Below are 27,122 nucleotides of genomic sequence, written 5' to 3' on the forward strand. Positions count from 1 at the left end.
TTGTAAATTTCGAATGATTTCCAATGTGATCGTCGTTTGGCAATGGCGAACACCGCATAGTGCAATAACACATATTTGGAACAAAAACATTTTTTTAGCTTATATTCCTCGCGATCAAATGATATGAGTTTTAATATGGACCCTAATACTTTTCACAAAACTATAACTGCCCACTACGAAGTATGTTGTATAGACTGAATAGTCGTTAAATCGTGGCAATGCAAAACACTTTTTACAGCTACAATAGTTTTGTATGTAACGGTAAGTAGGTAGGTTGAATTTTTTGGAAAAACTTGAACAAATAACAAGACGACACTGAAAAGGTACAATGATTGATGTTCGTTGAATGATCGATGAACTATTATTCAAATGTAAAAGAGAAATATGATTTACGCATATGTAGATATTGGACTTGATTTTGGTACAATCTCGCTACACGGAGTTATACCTTACTTAACCAAGTAACCACTTTACCTTTTGTGTGTTGACAATGTTTATTTATATGAGTTATCTTTTTTTCACTTATAAGCAAACTGCATCGCCGATAATAAAATCGGTGCGGTATTAAATCATTTGGTCAATTAACAAGAAGTAATATTTGTAGGATATAAAGACTTCTAGCCAAAAAATTATTAGAAAATGTTTAAATGTTTTTCCGAATGGCAAGATATTATCACACTCAGCTCTTGAGGTTATGAAAAAATACAATAAAAAAATGGACAAGAGCCGACTGCAGTGGTACCTATATTTTGTTAATATTCTTATTACATTGTTCGTAGGTACTAATTTATAATTATATTCCAATAAAAGAGAAAATTTAAGAAATCAGTCAATGTATTATCAAAAGAAAATGTTGGGACCACAAAAAGAGTAGACGCAATTACACGTGAAACGGAAGCGTTTAAAACAAGATTAGATAAATGTACAGATGATAATTATTTCGATCAGCTCGTACTGAACTAAGTTGCAGCACAAATGATGCTTCAAAGCTGGTGTAGGATTGTGTCGAACAATCTTGAATACATTCATACTTAAAATTTGGTGATGTAAAAATAAGAAGTGGAATTTTATAAATTAAAATGTGCTTTTTACGGGGCTGGGCCGTCGTCCCGAAGCTAATCAAAGCTAAAACATTATGAATGTCTGATGTTATAATTTATTTTTTCTCGCGCATTGTTTCTCTCCGGAGAGTATTACAATATTTAAATACTTACTAGTAAACAAGTTGAATAATAACCGTCAAAGAAATCTTATTCTGGCGATGATGTCGTTGAGCTGACAGATGCTAATTTCGATCAGCTCGTATTGAACTCGGACGACATATGTCAGAAAAAGGCACTGTTGGACCTTACAATCACTGTCGTACTCGAGTTGAACCGATTAGATACTAAAGTGAAAAAACAAAAGGAAAAAACTAAGAAGTTAGAAACGAACTATATCCAATTCATTTCGAAAATAATAATAATAATAAGACCGTGAATCAAGTCGTGTCGTAATAATGTTGAAACTTTCCCTTCATTAATTTTTATCTTAATTTAATTCACATTAGTATTTACAATAGTTGGTTTGTGACTTTTTCGGAAACTCGATTCGGGTAAATTACCTCTATCAAAAGAATTTTTATAGTTGAGATGTCTTTACACGTGCCAATTTATTTGATAAATTCATCAGTATTAAGGCAATTTTAATGTTATTAAAGTTAGCTCATTGTTGTGTTTTCAAACCGCGTACTGACAGCATGTCTGTATGTAATGTGTAATGTACATATTAAATATGTACATTCAACTACTGACTGAATCGAAGAAAAACAATGGAAATAAAAATTTATTGATAAAATATATATAGAAAATTAAATTCTAAGAAAAACGTATAGAAGGAACAAGAATACCAGGAATTTACTATTTAAGGAATTGTAGGAATTTACACACTGTATAACTATATAATTTCATAAGCAACCAAAAACATAAATTTTCCATTTCAACAAGTAAGTTTCACTACCAAAATTAAAAACATTTTAATGATTTTGTACTTTATTTAGTTATTCTTTACAAGACACTCAAGTTGGCATTAAATATATTCTGTTAAAACCGTATTTTTTACAGAGTTTCATTGCCTCAAATATTATATTGTTTACATTATTCAAGGATTAAAGTTTAAGCTTAAGACGGGTAGAAAGATTATTATTACCTTTAAGCAATACTCAACGAAACGTGAAAATTATATATTTCCGTAAAATTATATAACTATATAATTTCATCAGCAACCAAAAACATGAATTTTCCATTTCAACAAGTAAGTTTTACTACAAAAAATAAATATGTAGTTAATCTTTACAATACACTAAAGATAGTATTAAATATCACCTGTAGTTAATTAAAAACCATTAAATACGTTTTTTTTTTTTTTTTTTTTAATAAGTTTTAGTACTTTATGTAGTTTACCTTTACAAGACACTAAAGTAGGCATCTGATATTAATTAAAAATTATATTTTTCGACAGTGCTTTATAGCTTCAAATATGATATCGTCAACATTATAAATGTATTAAAATTTAATCTTAAAACGGGTAAAAAGATTATTATTACCTATAAACTATACTCAATAAAACTCCACCTATTTTCAAAATTTTTAAATCATAACATGCCTTATGTCACGTTTTTAAATACCTAATATTAAAAAAAAATTGTTGTATTATATTTAAATTGATTTTAGCCATATTGCATTGTAAGTTATTTAAAACACAAAGAAAACGGCCAATTTTTAGAGCTGATTTTGAATTTTTCAAATTCCGATATTTGGACATCTGTAGGTTTTATTTTAGGCACATTTAACGCTTCAATCTAAAATCATAGTATAAGTAGTTAGCGCAAGCATGGTATTAACTTTTAAAATTTAAAATGGGAACCCCTAAATTTGTTGGGATATTCTGTAGTCGAATAATATTTTAAATACACAAATGTTAAAAAAGTTTTTTATAACATACTGTTCAAAATTTATTGCTATTTAAAGTTTATGTTCGTGATGTATTTTATGAAGCATTTTTAGAAATATTCAAATCAGACAGTCAGATTATAATTTAAAATGTATTAGGTTTTAAACACAATTGTGTAGTTTTTAAAGTTATCTTTAATTTAGAAAAAAGTACAAACACACAATAACAAATTTAAACACCTTTAAGTTATTTTAAAAAATTTAAACATAATTGTATATGTATTATTCTTTTTCAAATTTAAGATTCTTTTACGATATTTTTAGGTCGCCTTAGGCCTTTAAGCCTTTATTGAATGCAATGCATTTGAACATGTGAGGTCAGCCGTGTAACTATCGCTGTTCTCTAGTTGATCGATTATCAACTAAATAGGCGAACAAAAGTAATACATTTTTTAGGCCATAATAAGTAGTGGTGTTAAACCGCGGCTCAACCGCCAACATGATTCTTAAATCGCGACAGTTTGGAAGTTTAGTGGTTGAAAATAAATTTTGGATAATTACTTTAAAAGTTATTTAAAATTAAAATTTATGTCTGGTGGAAGGGTGGAATTATTTTTATCCGAGTATAAAAAAACAGTAAATTTAAATACCAAAACCTTTTATATACCTATACAAAATAAAATATATGCATTTAGATGGTTAATGATGCCTCATCTTAAGAATAAGAACAATTAAGTATTATAATACTATTGAAAATGATTTTAAAATGAGTTGGAATAATATTAACAGTAAATATACTTAATATGTACAAATTATAAATGCATATTTAAATAAAGTAATGAAGGTTGAAAACTAACATTATCTATCTAAACATAATGTTTGTTTTTAGCTAAGGTCAAATTAAAATGGATTTGATAACAATGGCATTTATAAATTAGTTTTATTTAAATAATTAAAACAGACCACACGTTTGTGCGCAGGCTAAGTTCCAGCAATGTAAGTGTAACTTTTACGAACCAATTCCCACGGTTTTTTAACTCTCTTAATTACGTTGTATTATTAATCTAATATAATGTGTATTATTACGAAACGTTTTTGAAATGCTAATTAATTTAAAAATTATGGTATAAATATTATGAAAAAATGTCCTACTGGGTAATTTTGAATAACACATTTTCAAACAATAGCTTCCAAGATTAGCTAAATTAATTGATTCGAGTTATCAAAATTTAACGAAGATATTACATTAAATTTAGGATAAAATATTTACATTTATATTAAAAATAATATGTCGTTAAAATGTCTGAATCAAGGAGAAACAGTGGAAATAAAAAATTAAATTGACAAAGTATACATACTACACCCTATCATACAATATTCAAAGCTAATAAAAATATACTAAGAAACAAAACACTACTTAATTAGTAATACATGATTTATGATCCACAAAGAGTTTTGTTTTTTGTGTATTATTATGTTATTAAAAGAACATAGTGTATTTCAATTTTGTTTTAAAACAGTAAACAATCAAAGTAAATTCTACCTTAATTAAAACATATCTAAATATTTTTAATTACTCAATACGATCTTGATTCTATATTAACGTAACATCCACAGATAAACTCTAGAGCTATGCCTAACTACTATAAATAATGAACACGAAAAGTATTAAGATACATATTTATTTGCTATTTTTAATAAAAAATACCATTATAATATTATATGAAAGGGAGTTAAATAATACCCAGTGTTAATAATAACCCAATAATAACCCAGTGTTTTTTTTTACACCAAAACATTTTCCAGTACATAACAATTTATTTTTTAATTAATTACTTGAACAAAACGCACCTAAACCATTTAAATTCCAAGCTATTATGTTCTCGGTTCTATTTTAACGTTACATCCATTGATAAATTCCACTGATAGAGTGAAAGATAATCTTAGATCCTTCGGCGTAAGGCATTTTTCCGAAGGCGAAAACCGATAGGACCTTACAAGAGTAGATATCGCAGTCTTCATTTGAAGCATTGCGTATTTCATTCCAACACAGTTCCTTGAGCCACTACTAAAAGGAATGTACGCAAAAGGATGACGACGGCGACACACGTTAGGTAAGAAGTTGTCAGGATTAAATTGTTCTGGATCCTTATAGTACTTGGGATTTAAATGCAAACATTGAATACAAATCAGAATATTTGCGTCTATAAAATAATAATATTCGATTACTATGACTTAATCACCATTTAGCTATGAAATTTAAAAAACTTATTTTTCTTATAATATTCTACCTGTCGGGATAACATATTTCCTAATCATCATTTCGTTTTCTACTTTTCTGGTAATTAGGGGTACAGTTGGATAAAGTCGCATGGTTTCCTTAATTACACGTTCTAAGTATTCCATTTTCTGTAAATCATCGTGTGTAGGTGATCGGTTGAAATCGCCAGCCGAAAATATTGAATTTATTTCTTGATATACCTAGGGTCGAAATTAAATAGTTTGTTTAAAGTAAATATGGAATTGTAATTTATTTCAGAAAAAATTACATTTTTTTGAACATCTTGATGATGAGCCAGCATAAATATAATTAATGAATTTGATTTTGCAGTTGTTTCATGTCCCGCTTAAAAATAAAATACATTTAAATAACGTTACTTAGTAGAATTTCTTTTACAATTTTGGAAATTATATTTTATATTTTTTTAAATGTAGCATGTTTAAATTCTTAGATAAAAAGCAGTGATTTTTTGACTTTGAAGAGAATGAGGTAAATTTTTTTTATGATGTATTTAATGACATAAGTAGTAAATAATACATCATTGAAATACCGAAATTTTTAACTAAAAAATTAGTTTGAAAACATTGTTAAAACTTTTTACAGCTATAGAATTTAAATATAATGCTTACCACTAATAATGGTTATAAGTTCGTCCCGTATTTCTTTAGGTGATATTTGTTGTTCGCTTGCTAATAGAATTTCAATTAGGGATATAGGTTTTTGAGTTGTAGTTGTAGTTTTCGCTTTTTCATTGAGTTCGACTTGTTTTTTCTGAATTAAGTCATTTAGAAATTTACGCATTAAATGTTGACTATTTCGTTGTTCATGTTTTTTTGATGACAGTGAAAAAAAAGTCGAAAATAAAAACCATGGATTCGAAAGTCTGTATGCAAACATCTGTAATTAAAATGTAAAAATAATAATCTTCTTAGCGGATATTAGTTCCGTGTAATGTTCTTATGTTACTACAAAAATGAAGAAAAAAAAGTTTTACTTTTGCTATACGTTCATAACTTTTTTGGAAATCATGGTTTTCTTGGTTTTGTGAGTTAAATTCTTCTCCCAGCGCTGTTCTCCCAATAGTGTCCATCGACGCTAGGTTGAAAAGGCGGCCTATTTCAAGTTCAAATGGTTTTCCTTTACTCTTTTCACTCAATATGTGTGCAAGAATTTTGGATTCATCGTAGAAAGAAGTTATCATTGATTTTAAATTTGAATACTTTAACCATTGCGATATTATTTTCCTAAATAACGTACGTTTTATTAATAAATTATTCATCTTTTTTAAATAGGAACAGTATGTTCTATTTGTTTCTTACAAAATATTTATAACTATAATATCATACTATATATAACAATAATTTACCTGTTTCTTTTATAGTCATGTATATTATTATTTGTAATTAATCCCTTAATCGAGAAAACGTCTTCCATTAACAAATAAGGGAAATCCTTTTGAAAACAATTTGAACTTTTCATTACTACTTCTATATCATCGGCGTTGGATAAACAAACAATCAGCTTGTTAAATAACCAAAATTTAAATAATGAATGCTCGTACCTTGAACATAATGAGCTTGTTTTTAATTTTTTCTATAAGTACTTATGTTACAAATTTAATTAATTCACAAAATAATAACAGTCAAGGATTCCTTTCTTTTATATGAATAGTTTCTATCTTAACGTTCTGGAGTACATATGTGATTCTCATGTAATTTTTGTTAATGTCCCACATAAAATACTCTACAGAAAAAACTAACTATTCCCAAATTGATCATAAAATTTCGTTGAAAAGTTTTTATATAAAATTAAAAATTTCGTGTTTATATTCAATAACGTGTTTGTTTTTACTATGTTGTTTTTAAAACTCCAATACATAAAGTATAGTTGAAAACTAAGTAGATTTTATGGATAATAGTTGAAATTGTTAATTATGTCGAAATTTGATTTTTGTTTGGCTTAAGGCTACATTATTCCACAAAATAAATGCATGTTAACTACAAGTATTTACATCTTGCATAATTATAAGCTGGTTTCACTATGTCGTCTTTCTAATATTTAACAAATTAGATTACACACGTATCAGTTGTATTTTAACTTAAAAATGTTTTCAGTAATTAGACAACATAATACCACAAAACTTTACATGCTTATTCGCGATAACTTACATCTTACATAGTCGTTTAATATTCTCTAAGAACTTTTCTGTTCCTTGAGTAAAAGTCGGTAGGCTTCCGACAATAAAATGACTTTTTGGACCAGGTATTTGAGCAGCCAAAGTAATTTGTCTTTGGTTTTTTATCCTTTGAATAATTACTATCGATATAACTAACAGGATAGTAAGTATAATGGATTGAAAATAACTCATATTAAAAATCTGAAATTTAAGAAAAATATGAATTGAAAATATTTAACTTACAATGTTATATGGCTCAAATCAATCTAAATATAACATAAATAAAACATATTTTATCATTATGTACTCAAGATAGAGACCAAAGGAATATTATGGTTGCTGATGAAATAATATAGGTATAAAATAAAATAATATTATGTACTTTTTAATGATATTATTATTGTTTCACTATTATAAGTTTGAAACACAAATAAGCACTCAAACATTAAATTGGTAGTGAAACTTACTTGTTGAAATAAAAGAATCATGTTTTTGGAAGCCGACAAAATAATACTATGTACTCTGTAATGATATTTTGATTTCACTAATGGAAGTTTAAAACACAAAAGTAATGAGCCAAATATATTATTCATGTATGGCTATTAATTTGTGTTCACACTAATTTTAACATTAGTTTATTCACTTTCAATTATTACATGGCAATCAACTTTTTTTATGTTTTTTCCTTGTTTTTGTATTATTTATTTCCCATAACTAATTTGAAACACTCTAGGTATAATACTGTTGTAAAAAAACCACATCAATGACTTTTAAGCTTTCCACCATATAATTTATATATAATTAACTCAATCCTTATTATAATCACATCAAAATTATTTTTAAAAAAAATTAGGATTATGATGGTAACTAACCATGATAATAATGGGCTATAATATTATTATTATAATTTTTAGGTTACAGACAAAAAATACTCATAATTTTAATTACATAAATATAATTTGTGTGAATAAATTCAACCCTTAACTTGGCGATGTATCTTTTAAGATACAAAAAATCGAAATAAATATTCCAGTGTAAATATAAATGATATATGGACTGTTGTTATTTTTTATGTTCTTTGGAAAGATCATTAAGGTTACTGATATCATTTTACAGATTTTCTCTCGGTATTATATTTGTTATATCATTTTTATTTTGGACTGATTTTCAACACATTTTATATACAGTTTAAACCCTAAATATATTTATTTGTTTTTAAATAACTTAAAGGTAACACTATTAAATTTGTTATTGTGTGTTTGTACTTTTAAATTAAAGATAGTTATTCCATGAGAATTCTTAATTTTTTAAAACTCCAGAATAGTGAATGTGTATAAAATATAATACATTTTAAATTATAATCTGATTAACTGACTTGAATATTCTAAAAAATGCTTCAATATACAGCACGAACATAAACTTTAAAAAGCAAAAAATTTTTTAATGTATGTACAGTATCATAAATTCGCTTAACATTTCGATGGTTAGAAGGTAAAAGGGCGTATGCGACAATTTTTTCAAAATTGACTTTTTTGCATAAACAGCATAATTATATATTGATTTAACCATTTATATGTTTTTATTTGAATTTAAATTAGCGTTCCTTATTAAATTACGCTTCAATCATATTTCCATTTTTAATTATTGCCTGTCAAAAATTGTTTTTTCTCCCCCATTTATGTACGATTTATTGTACATAACGACTTTGAAACCTTCTTAATTATACTACTGTTTTCAAACAACAACTTTTATGACTTTTTGGATTTTCAAAAGATAAGCATTATTTTAGAATACAATGAGAGTAATAAAATTAGCCAAATGTATTATTCATATAATGGTATTATTGTTTTACTGTTTGAAACACAAATAGTAAATTTCTCATAAATTGGTTCCTTATAATATCTTAATAAACTTACATATCGATATCATTTGTACCGGGTCATCCAACTAACGTAAGACATCATTTCTCGGAAATATGAATATTTTGAAAATTATTTTTTTCCTATACTTTTTGATAAACGTTTTACTATGTTTTTCAATACTTTGAAAATGTTTATCTCCATCCCTTATACGATAAAAAGGGTTTAGTTCACGTTTTCAAATGGCGACATATGTTTATAATTCCATAAATTTGTGGGCAAAAATTTTTAAATTTTGTTATCGTTTGAATTTTTTATTTTTATCCATCTAGTCGTTAGCTATGACTTTGTAAAGATATTAAATTTTCTCTTAAATATTATTACATTTCTTTGGTTTCCGAAGACCGGGAGCCAATAAAATACTTATTTATGATCGCATTGTCCGATAGGTGAGTATACAGGTAACCAAACACAATCAAATGTTTTGTGATAGTCTGGTTGACCAGCGATTCATATCTACAGATCACCGACTTTTCGACATTTACCGAGTTTCGTTGCGTTTTACTTTAGTTTGTATATCTTTTGTAAAATGTATTAAAAATAGCTCACAGAATATATCTGTAAATTAAGCGAAGTATGAATTGGAATTTTTTAACTTATAATTTTTTTTATGGCTTCAATCAATTTAAATATATTATAAATATTAACTATTTTAATACATTGCAGTAAAGAAGAAGACGGTAGAAATGATTAAAGGTAATAAGACTTTCTTCGCCTAGACAGACACTTAGCATTTATAGCTATGAATATATTTTGACACGGTCGAGCTTGCTGATTCAGGGTTACCTGTTACAAAATATTATTACTATTATACAATAGTGTTCATATGTGATAAACTATTTTATCGACTGATTACATTTTAAAAGGCATATTATACATTACATTTTAAATTATAATCTGATTGTCTGATTTGAATATTTCTAAAAATGCTTCGTTATATACATCACCAACTTAAACTTTAAATAACAATAACTTTTGAACAGTATGTTATAAAAAAGTCGTTTAACATTTTTGGGTTTAAAATATTATTTACTTAAATAATATCCCAAAAAATATAGAGGTTCCGGTTTAAATTTTAAAAGTTACAATAAGTTAAAACTACTGGTAAGATTTAATAGTTAAGCGTTATAAAATAACACCCATTCTCTAAAAGTCAAAAAAACTTATAGTGTCTCAAAAATCCTTTGTCTAACATTTTGAACTAACTTACAATGTTTATTGGCACAATACAATTTAAACATAATACCAAAAATATATATTTTAACATTTTGTATTTAAGAAAGTGACCTAAGGCGTGAAATGATTGCTATAATTTTAAAAATTTGACGTTTCGTTGAGTATTGCTTAAGGTAATAATAATCTTTCTATACGTCTTAAGTTTAAACTTTAATCCTTGAATAATATAAAAAATATAATATTTGAGGCAATGAAACTCTTTAAAAAAAATTGGTTTTAACAGAAGATATTTAATGCCAACTTAAGTGTCTTGTAAAGAATAACTACATAAAGTACAAAATCAACAAAATGTTTTTAATTTTGGTAGTGAAACTTACCTGTTGAAATGGAAAGTTCATAATTTTGGTTGCTGATGAACTTATATAGCTATACAGTGTGCAATTTATGATGATATTATGGATTCACTGATGTATGTTTAAAACACAAATAGTACTAATCTGATACTCTGGTTCCTTTTATACATTTTTCCTTAAATTTAATTTAGTGTATATTTTATGTCAGTTGTTTTTTTTTTATCATTGATTTTAATCTTAATTTTTACATAAAATGTACATAAAATTTACATCCATTATTTCTTTTACCGACTGGTCAACAAACATTTCAAACAACAATGAAAAAAAAAAATTACATCGGCCAGCGGTTCTCCGCAAGTAAAACAAATGAACACAACAAATAACCTCCGACAACTTAATCAACACAAGTATTGATAATAATATTAACATGGAAATCGAACAAACTAGTGATTCACTAGATCCAAAAAAACCAACCCCTTACCCAGTTTTTTTAACCCTCCTAACTCTGGTTTCTCTTAAGATGAGCTTTTGAAATGTGAAACATAGAGTAGTTTAAGAGCTTGAGTAGTTTAAGATATTGTAAAAATTTGAGCCTGAATGTTAGGCCTTTTTAAAAAGGAACAATTTCAAAGTTTTTATTTTTGTTACTGACTGACTCCTCACTCATCATCAAAATTATAAAACACTTTCTGTGTAGGCAGACACGTCAAGTTTGGCACAGTAGTAGTTTGATCTCATAGTATTACTAAAATGTTTCGCAATTACATATTCATTCTGAATTATAATAAATTTACCTGCGTATGTTAAATTTTTATCGAAAATAGGTAATTCAAGAAATTATATAAATTTTTTCAGAAAAAAAAAACCTACATACGATGATTTATATAAAATTATATACTTGTAAAATGTGTTTTAATAAAACAAACGATTTCATGTAGTTGCAACCCTGGTGACCAAGAAAGAAGAAAATGAAACGATGATAGGAAATATGAAATCACAGCAGATAACACCAAAGAAAGAAAATAATTATTCAAATTTCTTTGCTTGTCGATGTTTAATAAGAATCATAATTATCTATTGAATATTAAATATAAATATAAATATCTGTTATACACACTATTATCGTGATTCCTATTTATTAATTACACTTGAATCGTCAATAATTACTTGATTTTTTAAAAACTATTAAAATAATAGGAATCATAATAATGTGTCTATAATATATATTTAAATATTAATGAAAATAAAATACTTAATAAACAGTTATTTTTAGATTTAGCTATATTTATTATCCTATTAAACTATAATATAAATAGATGGTAATGGTTTTTATTAAAATTCGATTGGTTGTTAAAATATATATTTAAAAATTTCCCACTAGGAAGGTAAAATTTAATTTCCACTAGGAAATTTCCAAGAATACATTGTATATCGCTAGTAGGAAACCCCAAGGTTAATTAAAACAATTGTTTTATTTTATTAAAATGTAGAACAATATACAATTATACAATAGTTTTTAAAATTAGCAACTTGGTAGTTCACATTATTTTTTATTAAACATACTTTTTATTTATTCCGCGTATTTGTATTATATTTTAAAAAGTAAATTAACAGGCTAAAGAGCCAAACTTAATATTTAATTAAAAAACACCAATGTGTAGTATAATAAGGTATCTTGAGTAAAATTAAACAAAACCGTTTTTTAAGAAAATATTATAACAGAAAGTTACTATTGCTTCTCAAATATTAAGTTCTTTAAAACTATTTAAATTTGTAAATGGTTTATGCTTTGGTTAGTATCCAATAATTGTTCCGAAACAGGAGATTTGTGTGCTTCTTGTTCAGAATAAAATTGATTTGATTTTAAGGATAATTCGGCTAATACATTTAAAATTATGTCGCTCTACATAGGTGTATTCATTTTAGAAGTATAAAAATAAAAGTTAATGTTTGACACAAGCCAGTAATAATCCCTTTGAAAATATAGCAAAATTATAATAATAATAACAACATCTTATATTGTTTTTATGAAATTAGTATATTAATACTATAATCCTTAATTTTTTGTTCAGAATAAATTTGATTTGATTTTAAGAAGAATTTGGTTAATATATTTAATTAGCTAATAAAAACAGACGTGTGCAATTTTTATTGTGATTTGTAATTCATTTTTTTAGTATAGTTATTTTTTTAATATATCGCAGCCACGCTTGAAAAGTGACATAACTGGAAAAATGCCATTTTTTAGTAAAGTTATTTAAAAAAAGACAACATAATGTAAAATAATGTTATACCATAAGTGACGCGCGTCATCTATCGGTAAAAAATAATAACAAACTTATGACGTTTTTACACAATAATGATATGATATTTATTTAAAATATGCTATAATCTCAAAAAAATTGTTTTTTGAGTTATGTTACTTTTTAAGCGGGGGTGTGATATGGTTATGTATAGGTTTTAGTATGAAACAATGAAAGTCCTTTAATATAGTGTAGTATGTGTCATTGAAATTCCTCATTTAAAAGTTAAATGTACAAATTCATTATGAGAAAAAAATATAATGAAGAATATTACATTTATAACAAAAATTTTTAAATATGTACATTTAATTACTGACTGAATCGAAGAAAAACAATGGAAATAAAAATTTATTGATAAAATATATATAGAAAATTAAATTCTAAGAAAAACGTATAGAAGGAACAAGAATACCAGGAATTTACTATTTATGTTTAAAACTTACACACTGTATAACTATATAATTTCATAAGCAACCAAAAACATAAATTTTGCATTTCAACAAGTAAGTTTCACTACCAAATTTAAAAACATTTTAATGATTTTGTACTTTATTAAGTTATTCTTTACAAGACACTCAAGTTGGCATTAAATATCTTCTGTTAAAACCGTATTTTTTTACAGAGTTGCATTGCCTCAAATATAATATTGTTTACATTATTCAAGGATTAAAGTTTAAGCTTTAGACGGGTAGAAAGATTATTATTACCTTTAAGCAATACTCAACGAAACGTGAAAATTTTAAAATTATATATTTCCGTAAAATTATATAACTATATAATTTCATCAGCAACCAAAAACATGAATTTTCCATTTCAACAAGTAAGTTTTACTACAAAAAATAAATATGTAGTTAATCTTTACAATACACTAAAGATAGTATTAAATATCACCTGTAGTTAATTAAAAACCATTAAATACGTTTTTTTTTTTTTTTTTTAATAAGTTTTAGTACTTTATGTAGTTTACCTTTACAAGACACTAAAGTAGGCATCTGATATTAATTAAAAATTATATTTTTCGACAGTGCTTTATAGCTTCAAATATGATATCGTCAACATTATAAATGTATTAAAATTTAATCTTAAAACGGGTAAAAAGATTATTATTACCTATAAGCTATACTCAATAAAACTCCACCTATTTTCAAAATTTTTAAATCATAACATGCCTTATGTCACGTTTTTAAATACCTAATATTAAAAAAAAATTGTTGTATTATATTTAAATTGATTTTAGCCATATTGAATTGTAAGTTATTTAAAACACGATAAAAACGGCCAATTTTTAGAGCTGATTTTGATTTTTCAAATTCCGATATTTGGATATCGGTAGGTTTTATTTTAGGCACATTTAACGCTTCAATCTAAAATCATACTATAAGTAGTTAGCGCAAGCATGGTATTAACTTTTAAAATTTAAAATGGGAACCCCTAAATTTGTTGGGATATTCTGTAGTCGAATAATATTTTAAATACACAAATGTTAAAAAAGTTTTTTATAACATACTGTTCAAAATTTATTGCTATTTAAAGTTTATGTTCGTGATGTATTTTATGAAGCATTTTTAGAAATATTCAAATCAGACAGTCAGATTATAATTTAAAATGTATTAGGTTTTAAACACAATTGTGTAGTTTTTAAAGTTATCTTTAATTTAGAAAAAAGTACAAACACACAATAACAAATTTAAACACCTTTAAGTTATTTTAAAAAATTTAAACATAATTGTATATGTATTATTCTTTTTCAAATTTAAGATTCTTTTACGATATTTTTAGGTCGCCTTAGGCCTTTAAGCCTTTATTGAATGCAATGCATTTGAACATGTGAGGTCAGCCGTGTAACTATCGCTGTTCTCTAGTTGATCGATTATCAACTAAATAGGCGATCAAAAGTAATACATTTTTTAGGCCATAATAAGAAGTGGTGTTAAACCGCGGCTCAACCGCCAACAAGATTCTTAAATCGCGACAGTTTGGAAGTTTAGTGGATGAAAATAAGTTTTGGATAATTACTTTAAAAGTTATTTAAAATTAAAATTTATGTCTGGTGGAAGGGTGGAATTATTTTTATCCGAGTATAAAAAAACAGTAAATTTAAATACCAAAACCTTTTATATACCTATACAAAATAAAATATATGCATTTAGATGGTTAATGATGCCTCATCTTAAGAATAAGAACAATTAAGTATTATAATACTATTGAAAATGATTTTAAAATGAGTTGGAATAATATTAACAGTAAATATACTTAATATGTACAAATTATAAATGCATATTTAAATAAAGTAATGAAGGTTGAAAACTAACATTATCTATCTAAACATAATGTTTGTTTTTAGCTAAGGTCAAATTAAAATGGATTTGATAACAATGGCATTTATAAATTAGTTTTATTTAAATAATTAAAACAGACCACACGTTTGTGCGCAGGCTAAGTTCCAGCAATGTAAGTGTAACTTTTACGAACCAATTCCCACGGTTTTTTAACTCTCTTAATTACGTTGTATTATTAATCTAATATAATGTGTATTATTACGAAACGTTTTTGAAATGCTAATTAATTTAAAAATTATGGTATAAATATTATGAAAAAATGTCCTACTGGGTAATTTTGAATAACACATTTTCAAACAATAGCTTCCAAGATTAGCTAAATTAATTGATTCGAGTTATCAAAATATAACGAAGATATTACATTAAATTTAGGATAAAATATTTACATTTATATTAAAAATAATATGTCGTTAAAATGTCTGAGTCCAGGAGAAACAGTGGAAATAAAAAATTAAATTGACAAAATATACATACTAAATTTAATTTAATTTTTAGTAAATTTTGTAAATTAAATTCAAATGAGTTAAGGGAAAAAAATAATATAGGTAAATGTTGTATAAGAATGATAAGATTAAAATATTATTAATAAAATCATAAAAAAAGCGGAAAACAATTTTGCCAATTAAAAATCTATAGTGAACAAATTAATATTAAATTGAATGTGAATAATATCTAATGAACATAAATATAATATATTTTGATCATCAAGTGTGTAATATAACATTATTTGAAGAGTTATGTATTAAAGAATGCTAAATTTTTTTTTTTTGGTGGGTGGAAAAGTAATGTCTTTCAAGATTAGTCCCCCCCCCCACAATTTCTATGGATGCACATGCTCGGGAAAAATATTAAATTCCAAAAAAACCTTTTATAAAGAACCAAAATTTCAAAAATTTACTATAAGTGTTTAAAACTTACAAACTTTATAATTATATAATTTCATCAGCAACCGAAAATATGGATTTCGTACTTATAATAATAATATGTTATTTAAAATAAATAGAGTAATTTGAATTATGCTTGATGATATTTTAATTAAAACTTTTATTTTTACAGTATTATGTCTGTTCTGAGAAACTTATAAATGTGTAGTTTTGTGTTCTAATATATTGATATCTGAATTCAAAGAAAAAATATAAAATTTTTTATGAAAAAATTGAATCTTCAATCATCGTTTACTGAATCAATAATAGGTAAGATAATGTATTTATTGATATAGGTGTATTGTATAAGTACATTTTTTTATTAGAAAAATATAATTAGTCGCTTTTTATTATTCATGAACATATAAAATGTTTTTACGTAATAAGTTTTTTTTGATTACTTATGTTTATCTTACTTAATATGTTTTATTAAAATGCGTTACTTAAAAATTAACGTTTAACTTAAAAATTATCATACTTGTATAATTATAAAAAATATATGTGTATACTGATATTTGTTGCTTAACCTTATAATTATTTAAGTATCTAAGAAACTTATTTAATTTTTTTAATTATGTTTTAGTATGTTCAATATTAATATGGACTATCTCAACTTAAATTGATATTTGTTATTGTCTACAACTACACTACTACCAACGTCAAACTTGGTGTATTATATTTTTGTAGTCAATCAGTCTAAACCAATTCCATCAATACATTGTCGAATGTTGTGGTATTCAATTTTCAGTAAATTTATAGGTGTTTTATTTTAAGGTAAAATATATAAGATCATCAGTTTGCAATAATTTAGTAAATTTCTATGAATTCATCACTAACAATTTCTTATTATTATTATTATTTTAGTTACTATGGCACACTATTGCAGATAACGGTTTTCCATTAAGTCAGTAAGAAGAATAAGATGGATTCACAAGTTCAAATCAAATATTAGACAACTATATATATTTAGTTATTCAGCTAAAAATGTAATTCAATAAAACAATTTAAAAGTACTTTATCATTTTGAAAGTGACATAAAGTTTTTAAACTCTAAGTATTTAAACACACATATACTTAACATATCTATAATTATTAAACATTATTTATTAATTTTTAATGATAAATTCTTTATTTAATATTAGTTTAATCTAAAATGCTGCTGAGAATGTTAATATTTCTAAAATATGTTACTACATATTACACCGCACCGCTAGGAACACTACAGAAAAAACAGATAAGAAGACATTACCCATATAATATTATTAAAGATTTATTATTAGTTCGTTTTCATTGTGACCGACGACCGTCAACTATTAACTTTAATCTACAACCGTATCGTTAATCAATCTTATTTTGTGAAACGTGAGATCCGGCGATAAACGATTTTTTTCTTTAGTTGTAAAACTTATAAAAGCATCTCATATAAGCTAATATTATAAAATTGTAGTAATAAGCTATAACTTTGAAAGTACTTGTCTGATTTAGATAGTTTTTACGCCTAAAATTAAATTAAAAAAAAATAAACACGATCATCAAAAAAAAATTGGGGGTTACCATTTAAAAATCTAAAGTTGTTATGGTTTTAACGCATAAGGGATGGTGTTAAAATTTTGAAAAATACATTAAAATTGTCCCACCTAATAACTATAATAATACAAAAAAAAAAAATATTAAAAAAGTCTAATATCTTCTAAGATATTGAGTGGTCCATAGTTAACCAATCACCCGGTACACCCTATCATACAATATTCAAAGCTAATAAAAATATACTGAGAAACAAAACACTATCTAATTAGTAATACATGTTTTATGATCCACAAAGAGTTTTGTTTTTTGTGTATTATTATGTTATTAAAAGAACAAAGTGTATTTCAATTTTGTTTAAAAACAGTAAACAATCAAAATAAATTCTACCTTAATTAAAACATATCTAAATATTTTTAATTACTCAATACGATCTTCATTCTATTTTAACGTAACATCCACAGATAAACTCTAAAGCTATGCATAACTACTATAAATAATGAACACAAAAAGTATTAAGATACATATTTATTTGCTATTTATAATAATAAATACCATTATAATATTATATGAAAGGGAGTTAAATAATACCCAGTGTTAATAATAACCCAGTGTTTTTTTTTACACCAAAACATTTTCCAGTACATAACAATTTATTTTTTAATTAATTACTTGAACAAAACGCACCTAAACATTTTAAATTCCAAGCTATTATGTTCTCGGTTCTATTTTAACGTTACATCCATTGATAAATTCCACTGATAGAGTGAAAGATAATCTTAGATCCTTCGGCGTAAGGCATTTTTCCGATGGCGAAAACCGATAGGACCTTACAAGAGTAGATATCGTAGTCTTCATTTGAAGCATTGCGTATTTCATTCCAACACAGTTCCTTGAGCCACCACTAAAAGGAATGTACGCAAAAGGATGACGACGGCGACACACGTCAGGTAAGAAGTTGTCAGGATTAAATTGTTCTGGATCCTTATAGTACTTGGGATTTAAATGCAAACATTGAATACAAATCAGAAGATTTGCGTCTATAAAATAATAATATTCGATTACTATGACTTAATCACCATTTAGCTATGAAATTTAAAAAACTTATTTTTCTTATAATATTCTACCTGTCGGGATAACATATTTCCCAATCATCATTTCGTTTTCTACTTTTCTGGTAATTAAGGGTACAATTGAACTAAGCCGCATAGTTTCTTTGATTACTCGTTCTAAGTATTCCATTTTCTGTAAATCATCGTGTGTAGGTGATCGGTTGAAATCGCCAGCAGAAAATATTGAATTTATTTCTTGATATACCTAGGGTCGAAATTAAATAATTTGTTTAAAAAAAATATGGAATTGTAATTTATTTCAGAAAAAATTACATTTTTTTGAACATCTTGATGATGAGCCAGCATAAATATAATTAATGAATTTGATTTTGCAGTTGTTTCATGTCCCGCTTAAACATAAAATACATTTAAATAACGTTATTTAGTAGAATTTCCTTTACAATTTTGGAAATTATATTTTATATTTTTTTAAATGTAGCATGTTTAAATTCTTAGATAAAAAGCAGTGATTTTTTTGGCTTTGAAGAGAATGAGGTGAATTTTTTTCATGATGTATTTAATGACATAAGTATTAAATAATACATCATTGAAATACCGACATTTTTAACTAAAAAAATTAGCTATAAAACATTGTTAACATTTTTTCCCGCCATAGAATTTATATATAATGCTTACCACTTATAACGGTTATAAGTTCCTCCGGTATTTCTTTAGGTGATAGTTGTTGTTCGTTTGCTAATAGAATTTCAATTAGAGATTTAGGTTTTTGAGAAACACAATCTGTGTCATAAGTCCCAATAATTGTAGTTTTCGCTTTTTCATTGAGTTCGACTTGTTTTTTCTGAATTAGGTCATTAACAAATTTATGCATTAAATGTTGACTATTTCGTTGTTCATGTTTTTTCGATGACAGTGAAAATAAAGTCGAAAATAAAAACCATGGATTCGAAAGTCTGTATGCAAACATCTGTAATTAAAATGTAAAAACAATTAACTTCTTAGCGGATATTAGTTCCGTGTAATGTTCTTATGTTACTACAAAAATGAAGAAAAAAAAATTTACTTTTGCTAAACGTTCAAAACTATTTCGGAAATCATGGTTCTCTTTATTTTGTGAATCGAATTCTTCTCCCAACGCTGTTTTTCCAATACTGTCCATCGATGCTAGGTCGCAAAATCGGCCTATTTCAAGTTCAATTGGTTTTCCTTCACACTTTTCACTCAATATGTGTGCAAGAATTTTGGATTCATCGTAGAAAGAAGTTATCATTGATTTTAAATTTGAATACTTTAGCCATTGATTTATAATTTTCCTAAAAAACGTACGTTTTATTAATAAATTATTCATCTTTTTCAAATAGGAACAGTTTTTTTTATTAGTTTCTTACAAAATATTTATAATCATAATATTATAGTTACTATATATAACAAATATTTACCTGTTTTTTTTATGGTCATGTACATTACTAGTTGTAAGTACCCCCGTACCTGAGAAAACATCTTCCACTAACAAATAAGGGAAATCCTTTTGAAAACAATTTGAACTATTCATTACTACTTCTATATCATCGGCGTTGGATAAACAAACAATCAGCTTGTTAAATAAACAAACTTTAAATAATGAATGCTCGTACCTTAAACATAATGAGCTTGTTTTAAATATTGTCCATAAGTACTTATGTTACAAATTTAATTAATTTACAAAATAATAACAGTCAAGGATTCCTTTCTTTTATATGAATAGTTTCTATCTTAACGTTCTGGAGTATATATGTGATTCTTATGTAATTTTTGTAAATGTCCCACATAAAATACTCTACAGAAAAAACTGGGATTTCCCAAATGGATCATAAAATTTCGTTGAAAAGTTTTTATATAAAATTAAAAATTTCGTGTTTATATTCATTAATGTGTTTGTTTTTACTATGTTGTTTTTAAAACTCCAATACATAAAGTATAGTTGAAAACTAAATAGATTTTATGGATAATAGTTGAAATTGTTAATTATGTCGAAATTTGATTTTTGTTTGGCTTAAGGCTACATTATTCCACAAAATAAATGCATGTTAACTACAAGTATTTACATCTTGCATAATTATAAGCTGGTTTTACTATGTCGTCTTTCTAATATTTAACAAATTAGATTACACACGTATCAGTTGTATTTTAACTTAAAAATGTTTTCAGTAATTAGACAACATTATACCACAAAACTTTACATGCTTATTCGCGATAACTTACATCTTACATAGTCGTTTCATATTCTCTAAGAACTTTTCTGTTCCTTGAGTAAAAATCGTTAGGCTTCCGACAATAAAATGACATTTTGGACCAGGTATTTGAGCAGCCAAAGTAATTTGTCTTTGGTTTTTTATCCTTTGAATAATTACTATCGATATAACTAACAGGATAGTAAGTATAATGGATTGAAAATAACTCATATTAAAAATCTGAAATTTAAGAAAAATATGAATTGAAAATATTTAACTGTTATATGGCTCAAATCAATCTAAATATAACATAAATAAAACATATTTTATCATTATGTACTCAAGATAGAGACCAAAGGAATATTATGGTTGCTGATGAAATAATATAGGTATAAAATAAAATAATATTATGTACTTTTTAATGATATTATTATGGTTTCACTATTATAAGTTTGAAACACAAATAAGCACTCAAACATTAAATTGGTAGTTAAACTTACTTGTTGAAAAAAAAGAATCATGTTTTTGGAAGCCGACAAAATAATACTATGTACTCTGTAATGATATTTTGATTTCACTAATGGAAGTTTAAAACACAAAAGTAATGAGCCAAATATATTATTCATGTATGGCTATTAATTTGTGTTAACACTAATTTTAACATTAGTTTATTCACTTTCAATTATTACATGGCAATCAACTTTTTTTATGTTTTTTCCTTGTTTTTGTATTATTTATTTCCCATAACTAATTTGAAACACTCTAGGTATAATACTGTTGTAAAAAAACCACATCAATGACTTTTAAGCTTTCCACCATATAATTTATATATAATTAACTCAATTCTTATTATAATCACATCAAAATTATTTTTAAAAAAAATTAGGATTATGATGGTAACTAACCATGATAATAATGGGCTATAATATTATTATTATAATTTTTAGGTTACAGACAAAAAATACTCATAATTTTAATTACATAAATATAATTTGTGTTAATTAAATTCAACCCTTAACTTGGCGATGTATCTTTTAAGATACAAAAAATCGAAATAAATATTCCAGTGTAAATATAAAAGATAAATGGACTGTTGTTATTTTTTATGTTCTTTGGAAAGATCATTAAGGTTACTGATATCATTTTACAGATTTTCTCTCGGTATTATATTTGTTATATCATTTTTATTTTGGACTGATTTTCAACACATTTTATATACAGTTTAAACCCTAAATATATTTATTTGTTTTTAAATAACTTAAAGGTAACACTATTAAATTTGTTATTGTGTGTTTGTACTTTTAAATTAAAGATAGTTATTCCATTAGAATTCTTAATTTTTTAAAACTACAGAATAGTGAATGTGTATAAAATATAATACATTTTAAATTATAATCTGATTAACTGACTTGAATATTTTAAAAAATGCTTCACAATATACAGCACGAACATAAACTTTAAGAAGCAAAACATTTTTTAAAGTATGTACAGTATCATAAATTCGTTTAACATTTCAATGGTTATAAGGTAAAAGGGCGTAAGCGACAATTTTTTCAAAATTGACTTTTTTGCATAAACATTATAATTATATATTGATTGAACCATTTATATGTTTTTATTTGAATTTAAATTAGCGTTTCTTATTAAATTACGCTTCAATCATATTTCCATTTTTAATTATTGCCTGTCAAAAACTGTTCTTTCTCCCCCATTTATGTACGATTTATTGCACATAACGACTTTGAAACATTCTTCGAAAGATAAGCATTTTTTTAGAATACAAGGAGAGTAATAAAATTAGCCAAATGTATTATTCATATAATGGTATTATTGTTTCACTGTTTGAAACACAAATAGTAAATTTCTCATAAATTGGTTCCTTATAATATCTTAATAAACTTACATATCGATATCATTTGTACCGGGTCATCCAACTAACGTAAGACATCATTTCTCGGAAATATGAATATTTTGAAAATTATTTTTTTCCTATACTTTTTGATAAACGTTTTACTATGTTTTTCAATACTTTGAAAATGTTTATCTCCATCCCTTATACGATAAAAAGGGTTTAGTTCACGTTTTCAAATGGCAACATATGTTTATAATTCCATACATTTGTGGGCAAAAATTTTTAAATTTTGTTATCGTTTGAATTTTTTATTTTTATCCATCTAGTCGTTAGCTATGACTTTGTAAAGATATTAAATTTTCTCTTAAATATTATTACATTTCTTTGGTTTCCGAAGACCGGAAGCCAATAAAATACTAATTTATGATCGCATTGTCCGATAGGTGAGTATACAGGTAACCAAACAAAATCAAATGTTTTGTGATAGTCTGGTTGACCAGCGATTCATATCTACAGATCACCGACTTTTCGACATTTACCGAGTTTCGTTGCGTTTTACTTTAGTTTGTATTTCTTTTGTAAAATGTATTAAAAATATCTCACAGACTATATCTGTAAATTAAGCGAAGTATGAATTGGAATTTTTTAACTTATATTTTTTTTTATGGCTTCAATCAATTTAAATATATTATAAATATTAACTATTTTAATACATTGCAGTAAAGAAGAAGACGGTAGAAATGATTAAAGGTAATAAGACTTTCTTCGCCTAGACAGACACTTAGTATTTATAGCTATAAATATATTTTGACACGGTCGAGCTTGCTGATTCAGGGTTACCTGTTACAAAATATTATTAATATTATACAATAGTGTTCATATGTGATAAACTATTTTATCGACTGATTACATTTTAAAAGGCATATTATTGTACTAAAAAATATAGTTTAATAATATTCAGCTAAACATACACAATTGTGATTAATTTTTTATGTCATTCTTTTATATTTGCTATTGTGTGTTTGTACACTAAATTAAAGTTAGTATTCCATTTGAATTCTTATATTAAAAATCACAAAATAGTACATGTTTTCAAAACAAATTACATTTAAAATTATAATCTGATTATCTGATTATAATTATTATCTGATTTGAATATTCCTAAAAATGCTTCTGTATAGAGCACTAACAAAAACTTTAAATAACAATAACTTTTGAACAGTATGTTAGTAAAAAGTCGTATAACGTTTTTGGGTTTAAAATATTATTTACTTAAATAATATCCCAAAAAATATAGAGGTTCCGGTTTAAATTTTAAAAGTTATAATAAGTTAAAACTACTGGTAAGATTTTAGAGTTAAGCGTTATAAAATAACACCTAACATCTAAAAGTCAAAAAAACTTATAGTGTCTCAAAAATCCTTTGTCTAACATTTTGAACTAACTTACAATGTTTATTGGCACAATAAAATTTAAATATAATACCAAAAATATATATTTTAACATTGTGTATTTAAGAAGGTGACCTAAGGCGTGAAATGATTGCTATAATTTTAAAAATTTGACGTTTCGTTGATTATTGCTTAAAAGTAATAATAATCTTTCTATACGTCTTAAGTTTAAACTTTAATCCTTGAATAATATAAAAAATATAATATTTGAGGCAATGAAACTCTTTAAAAAAAAATGGTTAAACAGAAGGTATTTAATGCCAACTTGAGTGTCCTGTAGAGAATAACTAAATAAAGTACAAAACCATTAAAATGTTTTTAATTTTGGTAGTGAAACTTACCTTTTGAAATGTAAAGTTCATGTTTGCTGATGAACTTATATAGCTATACAGTGTGTAATTTATGATGATATTATTTAGGATTCACCGATGTATGTTTAAAACACAAATAGTACTATTCTGATACACTGGTTCCTTTTATACATTTTTTCTTAAATTTAATTTAGTGTATATTTTATGTCGGTTGTTTTTTTTTTTATCATTGATTGTAATCTTAATTTTTACATAAAATTTACATCCATTATTTCTTTTACCGACTGGTCAACAAACATTTTAAACAACAATGAAAAAAAAAAATACATCGGCCAGCGGTTCTCGGCAAGTAAAACAAATGAACACAACAAATAACCTCCGACAACTTAATCAACACAAGTATTGATAATAATATTAACATGGAAATCGAACAAACTAGTGATTCACTAAATCCAAAAAAACCAACCCCCCCCCCCACCAATAATCATAAATCATATTTAAATTATTAAGGCTTTTGCGGAGCTGTTCAAAAGACAGTTGTTTCGAAGGAGTTTAGTTGTAAATGCATTATTAAAGGCTTAAACTACAAACCAACTTATCAGACGACTACCGTAAAATTGTGAGTGTATTTATACAAGAAAATGTTGATTTTAATACTTTCCAAATGCAACAAGACAAACCGTTTACAGTGGTTTTTCGAGACCTACATCATACTACTCCGATTGACGATATAAAACAAGAGTTATCACTTCTTGGTTTCAACGCTCTACAAGTAGTAAATGTACTATAGGGTCGAACTAAATTACCACTGCGGCACTACCCTTATTCTTTATCGACTTAGAACCAAGCCAGCATAACACTAATATATTTTTAATTAAGCTACATTTGTTATACCAAAAAAAATGTGTTGAAGAGTTTGTATTTTTGGTGAGTTCATTCGGCCAACGCAGAGCTTGTTCTACTACTATCTGATCGCCCGGCAATGCGTCAGGCCAAGTTCAAACAATGCCAGTGTATTTTTACAAGATCCAATTACCCAGTTTTTTTAACCCTCCTAACTCTGGTTTCTCTTAAGATGAGCTTTTGAAATGTGAAACATAGAGTAGTTTAAGAGCTTGAGTAGTTTAAGATATTGTAAAAATTTGAGCCTGAATATTAGGCCTTTTCAAAAAGGAACAATTTCAAAGTTTTTATTTTTGTTACTGACTGACTCCTCACTCATCATCAAAATTATAAAACACTTTCTGTGTAGGCAGACACGTCAAGTTTGGCACAAAGGTAGGTCTTATAGTGTAACTAAAGGGAAAAATCTGAAAATTGAAATTTTCTCAAAATGAATGCAGTTTTAGGGAGTGTAGTTCTAAATGCATGCGGTGACGCGCATGAATATTACTTGATTCGGTTAGCATGGGTTTCTATTAATAAATCACCGATTCCCGACAATAGGACAATAAGCAATTGTTTGTAATTGACAGAAAATACTTATCAAACATATCCATAAACATCAAACATTATCATGAACCAGTCAGTATTTCACTGGGTTAAATAAATAATAAACTGGAAAAATGCCATTTTTTAATAAAGTCATTTAAAAAAAGACAACATAATGTAAAATAATGTTATACCATAAGTGACGCGCGTCATCTATCGGTAAAAAATAATAATAATCTTATGACGTTTTTACACAATAATGATATGATATTTATTTAAAATATGCTATAATCTCAAAAATAATGTTTTTTGAGTTATGTTACTTTTTAAGCGGGGGTGCGATATGGTTATGTATAGGTTTTAGTATGAAACAATGAAAGTCTTTTAATATAGTGTAGTATGTGTCATTGAAATTCCTCATTTAAAAGTTAAATGTACAAATTCATTATGAAAAAAAAATATAATGAAGAATATTACATTTATAACATAAAATATTAAATATGTACATTCAATTACTGACTGAATCGAAGAAAAACAATAGAAATAAAAATTTATTGATAAAATATATATAGAAAATTAAATTCTAAGAAAAACGTATAGAAGGAACAAGAATACCAGGAATTTACTATTTATGTTTAAGACTTTGTATAACATACAGACACATTGTATAACTATATAATTTCATAAGCAACCAAAAACATGAATTTTCCATTTCAACAAGTAAGTTTCACTACCAAAATTAAAAACATTTTAATGATTTTGTACTTTATTTAGTTATTCTTTACAAGACACTCAAGTTGGCATTAAATATATTCTGTTAAAACCGTATTTTTTTACAGAGTTGCGTTGCCTCAAATAATATATTGTTTA

The 27,122-nt window shown here is 25.7% G+C and overlaps 3 protein-coding genes across 5 annotated transcripts in view; all 3 read right to left on the reverse strand.

Moving 5' to 3' along the window:
* Positions 1–3,268: 3,268 nt before the first annotated feature.
* LOC126841634 (cytochrome P450 4C1-like) lies at positions 3,269–6,412 on the reverse strand. Its single transcript, XM_050578214.1, has 6 exons — positions 6,206–6,412; positions 5,841–5,982; positions 5,480–5,556; positions 5,222–5,411; positions 4,929–5,134; positions 3,269–3,352 (listed from the first exon to the last, which is right to left on the reverse strand). Exons 1-6 carry the CDS (start codon positions 6,410–6,412, stop codon positions 3,269–3,271), a joined length of 906 nt encoding a protein of 301 aa, XP_050434171.1.
* LOC126841648 (cytochrome P450 4C1-like) overlaps positions 4,659–27,122 on the reverse strand; it is a 63,004-nt gene continuing 40,540 nt past the window's right edge. For all 3 annotated transcript variants that reach the window (XM_050578231.1, XM_050578232.1, XM_050578230.1), the window contains exon 10: positions 4,659–4,781. The gene's annotated coding sequence lies outside the window, so the exon portion shown is untranslated. The remainder of the gene's footprint in view (positions 4,782–27,122) is intronic.
* On the reverse strand, positions 19,000–20,267 carry LOC126841635 (cytochrome P450 4C1-like). Its single transcript, XM_050578216.1, has 5 exons — positions 20,061–20,267; positions 19,673–19,838; positions 19,310–19,386; positions 19,052–19,241; positions 19,000–19,010 (listed from the first exon to the last, which is right to left on the reverse strand). The coding sequence occupies exons 1-5, from the start codon at positions 20,265–20,267 to the stop codon at positions 19,000–19,002; spliced, it is 651 nt and encodes a 216-aa protein (XP_050434173.1).

Source organism: Adelges cooleyi, unplaced genomic scaffold, assembly GCF_023614345.1.
Source record: "Adelges cooleyi isolate 19-005CV unplaced genomic scaffold, UGA_ACOO_1.1 ACOO_flye_CR_arks_rails_tigmint_CR_PRNA_40, whole genome shotgun sequence".
Lineage (NCBI taxonomy): Eukaryota > Metazoa > Arthropoda > Insecta > Hemiptera > Adelgidae > Adelges > Adelges cooleyi.

Bases quoted from the DNA above. Each gene is read 5' to 3' on its own strand.
- LOC126841635 (XM_050578216.1), bottom strand. From the start codon at position 20,267: ATGATAACTTCTTTCTACGATGAATCCAAAATTCTTGCACACATATTG. The intron at 19,387-19,672 runs GTAAGCATTATA...TTTATGTTTAAG, and splicing joins ACTTATAACCGTTATAAGTG to CGGGACATGAAACAACTGCA. The intron at 19,242-19,309 runs GTAATTTTTTCT...TTTCGACCCTAG, and splicing joins ATCAAGATGTTCAAAAAAAT to GTATATCAAGAAATAAATTC.
- LOC126841634 (XM_050578214.1), bottom strand. From the start codon at position 6,412: ATGATAACTTCTTTCTACGATGAATCCAAAATTCTTGCACACATATTG. The intron at 5,983-6,205 runs GTAAAACTTTTT...GACTTAATTCAG, and splicing joins GTTATGAACGTATAGCAAAA to AAAAAACAAGTCGAACTCAA. The intron at 5,557-5,840 runs GTAAGCATTATA...TTTATTTTTAAG, and splicing joins ACTTATAACCATTATTAGTG to CGGGACATGAAACAACTGCA.